Source organism: Calliphora vicina, chromosome 5, assembly GCF_958450345.1.
Source record: "Calliphora vicina chromosome 5, idCalVici1.1, whole genome shotgun sequence".
NCBI classification, from domain to species: domain Eukaryota; kingdom Metazoa; phylum Arthropoda; class Insecta; order Diptera; family Calliphoridae; genus Calliphora; species Calliphora vicina.
Window position 1 is genome coordinate 93,048,621 of NC_088784.1, and position 16,568 is coordinate 93,065,188.

General features: G+C 30.1%; 1 protein-coding gene and 1 pseudogene across 1 annotated transcript; both read right to left on the bottom strand.

The window, feature by feature from the left end:
• Positions 1-1,307: 1,307 nt before the first annotated feature.
• Positions 1,308-8,051, bottom strand: LOC135961473 (putative inorganic phosphate cotransporter; annotated as a pseudogene).
• Positions 8,052-11,584: 3,533 nt separating this feature from the next.
• LOC135960879 (putative inorganic phosphate cotransporter) lies at positions 11,585-15,061 on the bottom strand. The gene is made up of 4 exons (XM_065512279.1): positions 14,929-15,061; positions 13,030-13,166; positions 11,879-12,964; positions 11,585-11,815 (listed from the first exon to the last, which is right to left on the bottom strand). Exons 1-4 carry the CDS (start codon positions 14,948-14,950, stop codon positions 11,630-11,632), a joined length of 1,431 nt encoding a protein of 476 aa, XP_065368351.1. The 5' UTR covers positions 14,951-15,061; the 3' UTR covers positions 11,585-11,629.
• Positions 15,062-16,568: the final 1,507 nt, after the last annotated feature.

Consider the following 16,568-nt stretch of genomic DNA (forward strand, 5'->3'; position numbering starts at 1 on the left):
TTTTCAAGAGACAAACGAAATAATAATTCATAAACACAGCTCAACCTATAACAACATTGAACAATATTAAAAACTCTTTTATTATCAGCCAATACGTCAAAGAGAATATTAATCAAATGCCTTATATACTTATGTATATTTAATCAAAATATCTTAAAACTAAAAAAAATATCTTTATCATCGACATCTATTCTGCTCAACAAATGACTCGACAAAATAAACACAAACATAAACAAAGTACAAATCAAATGCTCTTACTAACTCTGCTACCGAAATTAATCTAATCGCAAAGATATTTCGCCAAGCAGAAGTTCGTCGGGAATTTTACTTTTTTTCGTTATCATTTTATCATTGTCAACGGACTGACGTCGGCGTTCACTTAGACTAGAATTGATAGTGACAGTTTTAATGAAATTAAATAATATTTTGACATACATAATCACTTTAACCATACATGCAGATACATGTTCAAGTGTGTAGATACATTTTGGTTTATTAATTGTTTGCTAGATTATTAAGTATTTGTTGGTTTTAATGTGAAATCATTGCGATAAGTGTGGGAATTTTACGGAATTTCTTTGGCAATATTGTGTCTACTTAAGATTAAATTTCATTGGTGTTTTCAAAAAAGATTGACTACGATTGTAAACAAAATTAAAAGTAAATTGAAATAGGATCTTAACAATTTCAAATGTTTTAAAAATTACAAGAAATCTATGAAAACAAGTAAGAAAGTATGGTCGGTCAAGCGCTACCATACCCTACACTAAGTAAAAGAGCAAAAACCTTTTTCTTTTAAAATTTCAATAATTTATATTTTTGAGTGATTTTCGGAAGTGGGCCTTATATGGGAGCTATGACCAATTATGGACCGATCACCATGAAATTAGGTCGTGTGATTTATGTCTATATTAGAGCTAACTATATCTAAAGTTACCCCACTTTGGTGGTGTAGGGTATAAAAATTAACAGTTTCCAATTTATAGATTTTTGGTGAATTTTTAAAAATTTTGTAGGCCCCTGGCGAGCAACTTTAGGGGGCCGATCGAAACAAAGCTTTACTTTGTAAATACATATGTATATAATTAATTCAGTCTATTTAATATCACACATCAAAATACAATTTAAGTTTCATAAGAATAATAACAAATTAAGGGCCTCATTTTGTAAAACGAAGCGTTCAGAAACGTAGGAAATTTGTATGAAGAATACTTGGAAAAGGGTTTCAAACTTGAATATTTTCTATAGAATTTTATTTTAACGTTTGTCGTTTCGTTTTATAAAATTAGACCCTAAAGCTACTTAAATTATTTCTTAAAATCTACACACGATTTTTTCCTACAATCTTCGTTTTGCACCTCCTTTGATAAGAGAAAATTTTCATCATCCCAAGGCTGTAAGTCCGTAGAACCAAATACAATGTAGACAAGATTACCCACAAAGAAAGCTACAGCAGATATGGCAAATACAATTTGCCATTCAGCGCGTTGGGTCTAAAAATTATAAAAATCATTAAATTATATTTCAAAAATATAAAAAAAAATACAAACCTCATCCTTTACAATGCCACCAACCACCAAAGGAGTTACTATGGGTATAATATTTGCAAAAGTATTACTAATGCCCATCAAAATACCGGCATGATTAGGCGATAAATCAATAGTATTGAGGATACTGCCTATAGTGTTGCCGGCATTTATGCCCACATTTGTGGTCATTAGAACAATGGCCAAAGTTCTTTGATCTTCGCCCACAAAACCCAAACCTATAAGGCCTATAGCGGGCACCCATAAAGCCAAGGTATTGAAAGTTTTCCTCAACGAATTCAGAGACATGATATTATGTTGTAGCAAAATATCCGATAAAATAAGAAAAACATAAGACATGCACCACATGGCAAAATAAGGCAAGGCAGAAAACAGAGCATTATTCTTCATATCCATTCCTAAAAACCATTCATATAGGAGGGAATTTCCGCTTGCAAAGTAAAGAAGCCCCAGGCTTGGCAAGATCTGACCACTAGTAAAGCCCAAAATGGCCAGGACGTAAGTATAGCATGCCAAGGTACGGGTATGGATTTTCGTATAGCACTCACATCATTTTCCTTTAAATCAGTTTTCGAATTTTCTATGTAATTTCTTTCCACTTCTGAAATAAACTTCGATTCATTGGGACTATTGGCTGCAAACACAAGCCACAATATACACCACACTATACCCAAAGCAAATGATATATAGGAAATACCAGGCCAGCCTAAGGCAGAGGCTGCTATAATACCACTCAAAAACATGGCCAACACTGTTCCACACTCGATACCCGTATTTGCTAAAGCTCCCAAACGATTTCGTTCATTAACCGGACACCATGTCGCCAAACAGGCATGAATACAGGGGAAAAGTAAACCCTGAAATAGACCCTGCACCACACGTATGCCGCAATAAACCTGCCAACCACCCCAGCCAACGGTAAAGGGAATAATTAGAGCAAATATGGATGATCCCAGTGTTGAAATAAACATTATTATTTTGGCACCAAAACGTCTACAAAAATAACCACCAGGAAATTGTGTCACAATATAGCCCCAAAAGAAACTGGATAGTATATACGATTTTTGCATTTCATTCCAATCATATTCCTAAAGGTAAAACAATTATTTAAAATTCAATGTGTGTTTTAAATTTTTTTTTAGTTTCTTACCGGAAAGTTGGGATTTGTTGTTTCAGCATTTGTCATGGCTACCACAGCCACTCCTGCATTGAGTTTAGCATTATAATTTACCACTATAGACAGGAATAGTAATAACATCTGCAGATGCCTTTGACCAAAAATGGGAACTAAACAAAGATATAATTTGTTAAAGGTTTGAATGATTATACTTCTAAACAGACAAAAACATACATAAATATGACGAATATGTTCAATTCGTAAGCTCAGTTTTTGAGATATTTTCAATATTAAAATCGTGTTTTTTCAGTTTAATCTTTTGAATTGAATTGAAAATGTTAAAAACTGTTTATGGTTTTAAAATCTACGGATGTTGTGGTCTTAACTGAGTACTATTTTCTTATTTTAATATGTGAGCATGTTTACAGAATTGGAAAATTCTAATTTTCGAGTTTAATGCCAGCAGTTTTTACCACAGCTAATGTAAACTCCACCATTTCCAATTGTATTTCAAAAATTTCCAACCATATTTCAGAATTTTCTAATAGAATTTCAGAACATTCCAATTATATTTCAGAATTTTCCATTAATATTTCAGAAATTTGAAATTGTGGGTCTAATTTTATAAAACGAAACGACTAACAAAATTTTGTATGGATAATATTCAAGTTTCAAACCCTATTCCCAGTATTCTTCATACAAATTGCTTTCGCTTCCAAACGTTGCGTTTTATAAAATGACTCCCTTTATTTCTTAAATTTCCAATTGTATTACAGAATTTTCCAATTGTGTTTTGTGAAATTTCCATTTGTATTTCATAATTTTTATTTTATACTTAATAATGCCCTAATTTTGTAATACGTAACGAAAGGTTCAAGGCGTATTAACAAGGTGAGTGCATAAAATCAGCTGTTTCTTAATTCGCTGTGGTTTTATGTACACTATATGTCAAACTTTGTTTATGTTTACATTTGTTATTGTAAATAACATAGTAATATTTTAATTCGCCTTGATTTTGACATTTACCGTACATTTTAACAAAAACAAATTGCCTGTTGTTTTTGCATTGTTGTATTTGTTGCCGGGACGCACTCACCTTGTTAATACGCCTTGGAAAGGTTTTTTTCGAATAAATTTGTCATTTTTGAATTTTCATATTTTTCAAAACGTATTTATCGTTTCTGTATATAAAATTGATGGCCTCATTTTATAAAACGAAACTTTTGGAAGCGTAATCAATTTGTATGAATAATACTGGGAAAATGGTTTTAAACTTGAATATTTTCCATACAAAATTTTGTTAACGTTTGTCGTTTCGTTTTATAAAATTAGACCCTGAATTTTATAAAACAGAACAAAACGTTCACAAGCGCTTGAAACATCAAAATCAAACGTTGAGAATTTCTTTTCGTTTCAATACATTTTTCATAGATTTTTAAATTTCCAAAGAAAAAACATTTTTTGAGAATGTGTTTTTCCTTTTTATTCATAAAAAATACAACAACAAAAATTTGTTTTCCAAATAAATGTAAAAAACAATCAAAAATTTCAAAATTTTTTCAATAAATTTTATTTGTTTGAAAATAAATAAAAATAATTTAATTTATTTGGCAGAAAGTTGACATAAAAACGATGTTTTCAAACTTGGTACCACATCAAAAAATTGACTTGAAACGCAAATATCGTTTCGTTTTATAAAATACCAAATTTTTATTTTTCGTTCCAAACGGAAACGCAAACGAAAATACGTTTGAAGATACAAAATGAGGCCATAAGTTTCTAATTGTATTTCAGAATTTTTCAATTGTAATTGGTATTGCTATTAGAAATTTCTGAAATACAATTAGAAAATTCAGAAATATAAATGGAAATTTCTGAAATATATTGGAATATTCAGAAATTCGATTAGAAAACTTTGAAATACAATTTGAAATTTCTGAAATGCACTTGGAAATTTATGAAATATAATTGGAAATGGTGTAGTCAATTTTGTGCTTAATATTTTGCATTAAAGTTGGAAAAACATAAAATATTTCTAAAAATAGCTTGACAGAAAGGCTTGCGGAACCATTCGAAGTAATAGAAAGCACATGACGAAGAATTTTCCAGCCGATAAATATATGAAACGAGGGGAAATCAGTTACTTTACATCAGATGGATGGATAATCACACAGTGGTCCAAATGCTCAATCTAGCCGGAAAAAAGTCATTTTTTTAAATGTTTCAAAAGCAAATTTTTTGTATGGTAGTATGTTGACAAGTGTCCATAGTACATAACGGCATATTTTTTTTCTTTAAATAGCTACACTAGCATTGGTAAATTGCTTCAAAAACAAGTAATTGCTACTTTGTTAAAAAATTAATATCGAAAGTGAAATTGTCGTCAAAAAATAATAAGAACAACTAAAAAAAATTTGTTGGTGTAATTAATATAACAAAGGTAAGAGTAAAAATCAGTGTTTAAATTTTTCATAAAATATGTTTTGTTTAGAAAAAAAAATGCAATTATGTACATGTGTGTTTTAAATGTGAAATTTTTGTTCAATGTCCAAATTCTATTAGAATTTCAAATGGTAATTTAACAGAGTTAAGCTTTAGTTTTTATGTTGTCGTCATCTATATATATGTAGCTTTTTAATGTGTAAAAAATTAGCTGCCACTTCTTGCCTCAACGATTTTATTTCATTTAGAGTTTCACATGTCAATTACAAGGAAGGAGCTGTATTTTTATAAGGTTGGCGTGGCATTTCGCCCACTTCAAATTTTTTTAATGAATGGTATCCTTTAATTCCTTCCATACATACAGAAAGACGGTGTGAAAATTTCAGGAAAATCGGTCCAGCAGTTTCGCCGTTTATAGGCTTCAAACAAACCCACAAAGAAAAAATGTTCATACAAAAACACTCATTCATGCCCAAAAAAAATTTTTTTTTTCTCAGATTTTTTATACTGATGAAATATATAAACGTACAAAGTTTTATGTTGATACGGCTTTTCAAAAGACTTTTTTCCGGCTAGATTGAGCATTTGGACCACTGTGAATCGTGATGTTTACCTCAGCTATTGACCCAACAGTGGTATTCAAGTTCAAGCTACATGTAGCTACACAAGCTGATAAAGTTGATGCTGATTCCCAGATTATCCACCACTATATCAAAGGAAAAGGAGGTGTTGATTTAATCGACAAAAAAACAGTGTATTATGAGTACTATCGCAAAAGCAAATGGTGTTTCTATAAATGTTTTTTCTTCGATCTTCTCAATTTATGCGTTCATAATACCTAAACAGAGAGAACAGATTCGTGATACCAACCGAATTTATTGCCACGAGAATGATTCTCTCTTAGTGACCGAATTTTATGATTGTGGCTACGAAATTTTAGAAATCGTAACAAAAGTTTGGTTGTGTCAACCGAAATTCTTCCTTACCAACTAAATTTCTGTTTAGAGAACCAAAAAACTCTATATGTTCAAAGAAATCGGTTTAATCTCATATCGATTACAGTTACTCAATTAGCGTATCATCCATTGAATTTCGCCCAGTTTTAGCCAATGAACTGATATGTACCTTCAATTCAAGAAAGCTCGCATTTCATGGGTTAACTAGAACTGGAGCTGACTTTTTAAACAATAAATTGGAAATGTTGTACTCATTGTGCTTCCAATAACATCTTACATCTTGTGTTCAATGCAATGTGTTATTTTGGGGGGGAAAATACCACTTTAACTTTCTCATAACTACTAAAAAATGTTGATTGTTTTAAGCCGAAAATGTATGGTATTCAAAGGATTAAATATTAAAACAACAAACGGTACTCAATTGTAGAATTCAAATCCATAAATACTTTTTAAAACATTCAGTTTAATTCTACGTTCTTCAGGTAAAACTGATAAAAATATGATTTTTCATAAAAATGTTCAGTGAAAATATCTCGAAAACTGACAGTACGATTTTAAAATTTCAGATAGATGTGTGTTCAGCATTCCAAAATTATATAAAAAATGTGATTTGAATGAGGAGCCCTTCTGATTTTTTTTTTTGTTTTGTATAATAGTAATGAATCCAGAACAGTTTAGTAAAATATGAAAATTATTTTGAATCGCGAGTTATTCATACACTGAAGTAGCAAATTTTGAATTAATTCTTTTCACACAAAAAATTAATTGAATGAAATTTGAGTCATTTATAATGAATAGCAATTCATTGTTCTAATTCATTTGAATGAATTCAAAATCAATTCAATTCAAACAATGAAATTTGAGTCAATTCAAATGAATTGCAATTCATTGTTCTAATTCATTTGAATGAATTCAAAATCAATTCAATTCAAACAAATTGGAAATCAATTGTAATTCACTTTCACAAATTTATTTGAATTGGAAACGAATTGAAATTCATTTTACAGACTCATTTGAATTGAAAACGAATTGCAACTCCTTTTTACAAATTCAGTGGAATTGGAAATGAAACTAAATTCATTTCTGCATAATTCGTTTGAATTGATTCAAAATTAAATTCAATTCTTTTTTGATGTGAAAAGAATTAATTCAAAATTTAGCTAATTCGTAATGAATTAAAATCAAAAAAGATGATTCATTTACAGCTCCGAAATGGCGTTTTCAAAGTTAGTTCGAATTTAATTTTTATGGTATATTTAAAGCTTTTTAGACAATTATTTTCACTGGCCAGCAAAAACTTGATAATAACATGTAATTACTCAATAACTAACTTTACATTGTCTACTACATACCATCTACATTACCTAGAAGTAGTCGAATAATGACTTATTTATTATCATTTAAATAAATCTTTCTGTTCCTGTTATCTGCAAGCATTTTCCTGTTATCAGTAGCAAATGTTGAAAAGTCGACTATTAAAATATTGAAAAATTTCAAAAAGACGAAAAAATTTTAAAAAATCGAAAAGGTGGAAAAAAAGTCAAAAATTTGGATTTTTAAAAATAAAAAAAAAATCTTAAAATCGATTTTTTGGTTTTCAGCTATAAAACCCATATATTAAGATTTTTGCTAATTATGAATGAAAATTTAAAAACAAATTTTAATTAACTTTTACATCTGTAGTCGTCTTTATATTTAACAAAATCATTAATACGGATTGCCACTCAATTTATTCCAGTTATTGTCTTATAAATTCCGAAAAAGCAAATGCACTTAATTAATATTTTTAAATTTTCTCTACAGTCCATAAAACTAAAATTCGAAATGCTTGGAAAGGTTTTGTTTGTCTACTTTGATGTACCGAAATTCGTCGCACGATATTATACGGAAATCAATTGCAATATTTAATAGAGAGCATTTCCACTATTTCACAAAAAAACTGATGAAAAATTTAAACATTTAACTACCTTTTTCTATTTTCGCCGTCATAATTTTACACAATAAACTCAATTCCGAATCCTTTTAACCGATATTTTCTACAAATTACGTACTACTACCGTTCAATTGGACGTTTCAAATCGAACTCATTTAACAAATGCTATATTAACAATTAAGAAAACTATGAACGTTGAAGAGTCTGTCCAATGCTGGCAATATATATCTCAAATAAATAATAAAAAAATGCAAGACAACATAAATATTAATTGTTGATAATTGTCAACAATTAAAAAAATTTTAATCATTTTCAATACGTACGTAGTGATAAAAATGGAGATTGTTGTCTTCAGTTTTGATTAACTGAAATTAAGAAATATTTAGTAGTAAACAAAATGTTCATTAGATTTTTTATTTATTACATTAGTATTAAATTTATTTATATTGAAAATACTTAAGAACTTCGTATAAATATACTATACGTATATCGGAGCCTTGAGTGTTAAAAGCCCTATGTTTTTTTTAAATTTTCAGCAGTGGAAAAAAAACATGATCCAAATTTAGGTTGAGAATCAATCATTGATTCACGAAACTTAAAGACGACTACGTGATTGTTATAGCTTATATAATGATGAGGCTAATAGAAGGCTTTACGGGTTTGTTAATAAGAAAAATTGCCGCATAAGGATCGAGACCAATCCACAACAGAGCCTACATTTTGACCCAAATGTCAAATTTGGAAAAAAAAATCCCACTTTGACGCTTTTAAAGTGCCTCAATCGAGTCTAAATGTGTATACAAAAATTTAAAAAAAAACACAATTTTTGGCACTTTACATGATGTATGTATTGTGTATAAATTTTGTTTATGGAGCGTATGATAAATATAAATGTGATATAGGTAATAAATAATATTAATCATACGTCTATGAGAATCAGCATAGCTTTATTTTTATACCCTTCACCTTCGTGGAACGGTATATATAAGTTTGTCATTCCGTTTGTAATTTCAACAATATAATTTTCCGACCCTATAAAGTATATATATTCTGGATCCTTATAGATAGCGATTAAGTCGATTAAGCCTGTCTGTTGAAATCAACTTTCCGAAGCCAACAAATAACTTACATACACGATTCATACATCAATATCGCCGGAATTCTTCCGTCTCGGTTGCACAAATGGCTGAGATATAAGGAAAAAACCAGGACAACCTCGATTTTTGACCTATTTTTGACCTATATCTGGATTACTAAGTCGTTAATATAGACAATATGGATATCTAATGATAGATATATTAAAGTCCATTGCAACGATGTATATAAAGCTATAATAAGTTTGACCTACAATGGATCACAATCGTGAAAAATATATTTTAACCCGAATTTTTTTTTTATCATAAATTCTTTTTACAAAAAAAAAAAAAAAAGAAATTATAATTATTTTAAAAAAAATTAAAAAACAATTTCGAAAAAAAAAATAAATTTTGTTTACTTAAAAATATTTATTTTAAAGTATAACTTGGTGAAGGGTATACAAGATTCGGCACAACCGAATATAGCTCTCTTACTTGTTTTTATACTCTTCACCTTCGTGAGAAGGGCATATATAAGTTTGTCGTTCCGTTTGTAATTTAAACAATACAATTTTCCGACCCTATAAAGTATATATATATTCTGGATCCTTATAGATAGCGGAGTCGATTAAGCCATGTCAGTGTGTCTGTTAAAATCAATTTTCTGAAGACCCCATATATCTTCGGGATCCAAATCTTCAATCATTCTGTCAGTCATGCTTTCGAAAAGTTTCCTATTTAAAATCAGCAAAATCGGTCCATAAATGGCTGAGATATGAGAAAAAAACAAGGACAACCTCAATTTTTGACCTATTTTTGACCTATATCTGGATTTCGAAGTCATTAGTATAGACAATATGGATATCTGCTGATAGATATTTCAAAGACCTTTGCAACGACGTATATAAGACCATAGTAACCCATATTTTTGAACCCGATTTTTTTTTCACCAAAAAAATTTTTTTTAACATTAAAAAAAAAAAATTAACATAAAAAAATTTAACAATTCGAAAAACAAAAAATTCCAAAAAATTAAAAAAACAACTGGAAAAAAAATAAATTTTGTTTACCTAAAAATAATTTGTATTTTGAAGTATAATTTGGTGAAGGGTATATAAGATTCGTCACAGCTGAATATAGCTCTCTTACTTGTCAAGATTCAACTTTAAACCAACATAAATTTTACTTAGCGTGGCATTCGTATCATAATAAACAAATTTGGAAAAATATGCTTAGTCGAATTCCCAAATTTTTTTAAATTTGACCTTTGAGTGAAAGTAAGGAACATCAGACTTCATTTTAGAGGTATAGTTCCTTGAGCAAAGTTTCTTATTTTGTTCCCTAGAATACGATTTTCTTTGTCACTTGGGCGATTTTTTTGCGTCCCTAAAAATCGACCCTACCCTACATTCTCCATTACATCCAGAAAAATGTACCGTTTGGTGCGGTTTACACCTGGTAGCATCATCGGAGAATACAAAAAGTCTGCCAATACACAAGCTTCATCATCCATCACACAACAGGTATATTTTTAATAAAAATTTACCGCAATTTTTTCGCTCGTTCTTTTGCTTCTAAGTTCTTTACCGAATTGCGATCTTGAACTTTCTGAAGTTGGTGAATGGTATATACAGCCGAACTTTTACTTTTTTTATTCACGATTTGGAAAAATTCATGGTTCCCGCTTACAATCAGTTCAGAAATAAGTAGCTACCCATAAGATAGCAAGTAAGAAATTATGGTCGGTCAAGTCCGATCATATATACCCCACACTGAGTAAATGTTGTTGCTCATTTACTTTTGTTTAATTTGAATAATTTATTTTCTTGAATAATTTTCGGAGGTATGTGGTAACTATGACTAATTATGGACCGATTTTTAAGATATTTTTGCTCGTTAAAGTGATTTTCGGAAATGCGGCTCATATGGAAAAGTTTTTGTTTTGGAAATAATTCGGTATCTCGGGAAGTATTACAGATATTGTTATGAAATATCACATGGTTGGAGCTGAGGTGTTTACGAGTTGATTTACGTTCGTTCAGATTCCTAGCGTTAATAGGGGCCATTGCGTATATATTTTTTTCTTTTGTAGAAAAAATTTTTTTTCAGGGCTATATAAATTAAATATTTATGACAGTTAAAGTCCTATTTCGGGAGGAATAGGAGAAATATTTGTGTGTAGACTATGTGAAATAATGGATCGATTGCAGTCGGTTTCAATATTTTCGTTGGGTCGAAAAAATTTTATTTACCAAATTTGATCGTAATATTTTGAAATGTTTAATTTTAAAAATTTTTGGTCGTTAATTTATTTAAACGTTTTGTTACATATTGTTTCAGGTTACTTGTTTGTTCTCCCTGAATATGCTATACAAAGCAGTAGCGTATTATTGACAATTTTATTATATTTAATTTTATTTTATTTATAAAACTTATTTTATAAAACTCAAGATCAGTTAACTCTTACTTGTTTCTAATAATACTCAGTCTATTTAATATCACATACAATATTACAATTTAGGTTTCTAAGAGCAACTAATAACTTAAAAATACTTAAATTATCTTTTATAATCTGCAACAGGTTTCTTAATTCCACCTTCGTTTTGTTCCTCCTTCAATAAGAGGAAATTTTCATCATCCCAGGGCTGTAAGTCCGTAGAACCAAATACAATATAGAATAAATTACCCACAAAGAATACTACTGCCGATATGGCAAATACAATTTGCCATTGAGTGCGATCAGTCTAAAAATGAAATAAAACATTAGTGATAAATACATTTAAAAAAAACATCCACAAAATACAAACCTCTTCCTGCACAATGAGACCAACCACCAGAGGAGTTAATATGGGCGTCATATTTGCAAAAGTATTACTAATGCCCATTAGAATACCGGCATGATTAGGCGATAAATCAATAGTGTTGAGGGAACTGCCAATAGTGTTACCAGCATTTATGCCCACATTTATGGTCATTAGAACAATAGCCAACGTTCTTTGATCTTCGCCCACAAAACCCAAACCTACAAGACCTATAGCGGGCACCCATAAAGCTAAGGAATTGAATGTTTTCCTTAACGTATTAAGAGACATGATTTTGTTTTGCATGAAAATATCGGATAAAATTAAATAAACGTAAGACATGCACCACATGGCTAAATATGGCAAACCCGAATACAGAGCATTATTTTTCATGTCCATTCCCAAAACAGCATTCATATATGAAGGAATTTCGGCTTGCAAAGTAAAGAAGCCCCATGAATGAGCTGATCTGACCACTAGTAAAGCCCAAAATGGCCAGGACGTAAGTATAGCATGCCAAGGTACGGGTATAGATTTTGGTGGTGCACTCAAATCATGTTCCTTTAAGGCATTTTTCGAATTTTCTATGTAATTTCTTTCCTTTTCGGATATCAACTTCGATTCATTGGGACTGTTGGCTGCAAAAATAAGCCACAATATGCACCAACCTACACCCATAGCGAATGATACATATGAAATACCGGGCCAGCCTAATGAAGAGGCCGCAATAATACCACTCAAAAACATGGCCAATAAAGTACCACATTCAACGCCCGTATTGGCCAAAGCACCCAAACGATTGCGTTCACTAACCGGACACCATGTCGCTAAATAGGCATGTGTGCAGGGAAAAAGTAATCCCTGAAATAGACCCTGCACCACACGTATGCCGCAGTAAATCTGCCAACCACCCCAGCCAACAGTGAAGGGAATAAGTAGAGCAAATACTGCGGATCCAAGTATTGAAATGAACATTATCAATTTGGCACCAAAACGACGACATAAGTAACCACCGGGAAATTGTGTCACAATATTGCCCCAAAAGAAACTGGAGAGTATGTACGATTTTTGCATTTCGGTCCATTCATATTCCTGCAAGTGAAGAATTTAAAAAAATATTTCATACTTTTACAACATTGTAATCTAATTTTACTTACCGGGAAATCGGGATTTGTTGTTTCGGCATTTGTCATGGCAACCACAGCTACTCCCGCATTGAGTTTAGCATTGAAATTCACCACTATAGACAGGAATAATAAAAGCATCTGCAGATGTCTTTGACCCAAAATGGGACCTAAAAGAAGATTAATAGATAACAACTTTATTTTTGTGTTACACCAAATTTTCTTTTTAATCGGCATGTGTTTGAATTCTAAAGTTACATTTGATATGAATAAAAGTATACAAATTTTGAATGCAATCTATTAAAAAACTTAAAAATGTTTCAAATGGGGCAAAGTTTGTGGAACTTCCAGGGAATACATTAGTGCGTTTTATATAAATATTTGCTATTGGTGAAAATCTTAGGACTTGAGGATTGATATCTAAGTAAAATTAAATAATTTTATATATACATGGGACGTCATTTACCTTAAAAACTAACAAAATTATAATATGGTAATTTTCCATGAAGAAAAATATAAAATTTGAATTAATATAAAATTTCAACGGTTAAAGATATGGTAACAAAATTTGGAACTAATATAGACTGAAACTTCCTTAAATAAATGGCATTCGAACTTTTGATATTCTTTAATTTCCAATACAGAAATTCCTAAAACGGAGAAATTTTTTTCCAAAAACTGAATTTTTTCAGTAAAGGGCCTACAGTGACGTTATTTACCGTGCGATGGTAAAATAGCTTTTTTAAATAGTTAAAACACATATAGAGTTATACAAATGCGTAGCTTTATCGAGGACCGGTGCCTTGCCTTTTTTATAATTTTTTACTCAAACCTAAATATTTATTTTTTTTAAATTGGCCAACTTTGAATAGGTCTGGGGGGTATTGTGTCCGCTTAAGTAAGCCAAAGTATACTTTACATGCGTTTGCATTAAGTTTTCTTTCCGGATCATATAAAAAATATATGGGCTTTTTTGAGGAAAAAACTTAGAAAATACGGCTCATTTTAAATGTTCCAAATTTGAATGCGTGCAACTTTTTTTAGGGACTAGATAACTGTTAGCTAGTTTTTTGTATTTTATTTAGAATTTGATCACTAATATAGTTGATGTTTTAAAAATATATTTCGAACCTCCGTAGGTCCGCCATATCTAAAAAACCATAAATAGATCGGCCAAATTAAAAAATATAAAAAGAAAATATAAAAAAAAATATAAATCAAATTAAAAAATATAAATCATTAAACCTAAATATCTCTTATACTAATAGAGACAACCTACACTTGTAAGCATATTTGGTATATCTTCTTAAGGACTATTTATGTTATAAATTTTTGGCGATTTGTTTAAAAAAATTGAGACCCGAGGTGACCAACTTTGAGGGGAAATGCACTGGCCTCCATTAGACCTAGGCAACTAAACAAAAGTAAATCAACTCGCAAATACCTCAGCTCCAACCATGTGAATTTCGTTACCGAGATACCGAATTATTTTCAAAATAAAAAACGTTTATAAACCACAGTGTAGTGCAAAGGTATCTTGATTAAATTTTGTCAAACTTATTATTTTCAAAATGACTACTTATTTTTTAACCAGAAGTTATACTGTTAATTTTCATACAAAAATTAATTTAACAGGAACTTGAAATTATGAAAATGATGCCAAAATTAAATAATATTTAATGAGTCTCTAGTTTAATTTATTTCACTATCTTCCGTTCCTCCATTTATAACATTTTACCAAAAGACACGAAGAATGCTGACGAAGGTTGTAGTCAGTTTGAAATCTATTTGAATATGTATTATTCACAATTTACACACTTAAACAATATTTTAAATTTCAATTTTATTTAATTTTTAAAACAAATTCATTTCCACTGCTTATTAACACACAACTTTAAAGACAATAGGAATATATACATTCTCTTTTATTACCCTTTTCTATTTCCGCCGTCATATTAGCCAAAACTCAAATAATCGCTTTAAAACTTGCAAATTCGTTAAAACAACTTTTTTTCTAATATACCACGAAATAAGTACAACTTCCGTTCAGTTGGACCTTTGAAATCGTACTTATTTAATAAATACTATATTTGTGATTAGGAAACCATAGAGCCAATTTTGTGTTGGTTTAAAGTAAATAGAAAAATATTTTAAAAGTTAATGGTAGATAACTGTCAACAATGAAAAGAATACTATACAAGTAGTTGGCAAGTTTGGCTATCGTTACCGCTAAGCAGATGTTAATTACTTTTTATACACTTCAACCTTCGCTTTACCAAAGGTTTTTTTATATACATGGTTTACCAATACCCACCCGGGTGGAAATGTACTTCTATAAATATATGCGACGAACGAAATTTTAAAAAATCGAAAAAACCTTATAAATAGTTTAAAATGTTTCTATTAAATTCTATAGAACTCTAAAATTTGTTCAGTGAGTATAAATTTCATTTAAATCGAAACAAAATTAAAAAAATATTAAACCAATAAAAACAAAGTGGTCACCCGGGTGGTTATTGGTAAAGCGAAGGTTAAGTAGTAACGAAATTATAGCTGAATGTATAAAATACAATATCGTTACTCCTATTACCGTTTCAATACTGTTACCGAAGTTACCGTTAAAGAATAACGTTAATGGTATATACATTTATTTTTTAAAGAAATTCACCGAATTAAAAACAGTAAAATAATACCATCTTCTGTCAGCATATTTTTAATGTTTGTAAACTTTATTAATCACTTTAGTCTGACCAAAATTATCATTAAAACCGAATTAACAGCAACTACGGTTACCGGTAAAATAAAGTTACCGAAATAATCCAAATAATGGTTGTAGTTACCTCTTGTTGAAATTACGGGCATTAATTGATTCGTGCCAACCCTGTGCATATAATTAACTGTAAAGTATCCCCATCTTAAATTTAATTTCTCTATTTCAAAAGCGACAGGATACTGTTTTCGTGGAAATTGGCTTTCTAAGTATGAACGATTTTCAGTAACGATTGTCATTTTTAAACCATATATAATAGGTAGTGATTTCCAGGTGTCTAACCTTGCAAAGTACCGACACCTACATTATTCAAATAAGCGTTACTGTTGGCATTCTACCCTTTCGAATTATACCTGAGAATGAGGAATTTTTGTTCTAAAACGCTCATTGTTAAGGCGTGACTGTCCCACCTAAATATAAAGTTTAAATGTATGTGTATACAATTCTTTATTAAATCGTCCGGCTGATTATGTTCGAGTTAATATTAAATTTAGATTTTTTTATTGAACACACATTTATGGTATCACACGACACCTGATAATGGAACCAATTAAAACACCAAAATTTCGATCTTTTATCTGTAAACTATATGCGTAGTCATTTTGATTGGAGTGTAATAATGTTGACCACTTCTCAATATATAACAGAAATAATCGCTAGCAATTTAGTTAATTTTGTGCAAAATCTAGTGATCACACAATTTAATAACTTTAAAAGATAATTAAATTTTCGGTACTATTTTGAATCCCAAATGTTTGCAGAAAATAGGGAGGAGCCATTTTTACCTCCTAAACACATTAAC

Excerpts from the sequence above, each read along its gene's own strand:
- LOC135960879 (XM_065512279.1), bottom strand. The coding sequence starts at position 14,950 with ATGACGGCGGAAATAGAAAAGG. Across the intron at positions 13,167-14,928 it reads GACGGCGGAAATAGAAAAGG|GTCCCATTTTGGGTCAAAGA; the intron begins GTAATAAAAGAG and ends ATCTTCTTTTAG. Across the intron at positions 11,816-11,878 it reads GTCTCATTGTGCAGGAAGAG|ACTGATCGCACTCAATGGCA; the intron begins GTTTGTATTTTG and ends TTTCATTTTTAG.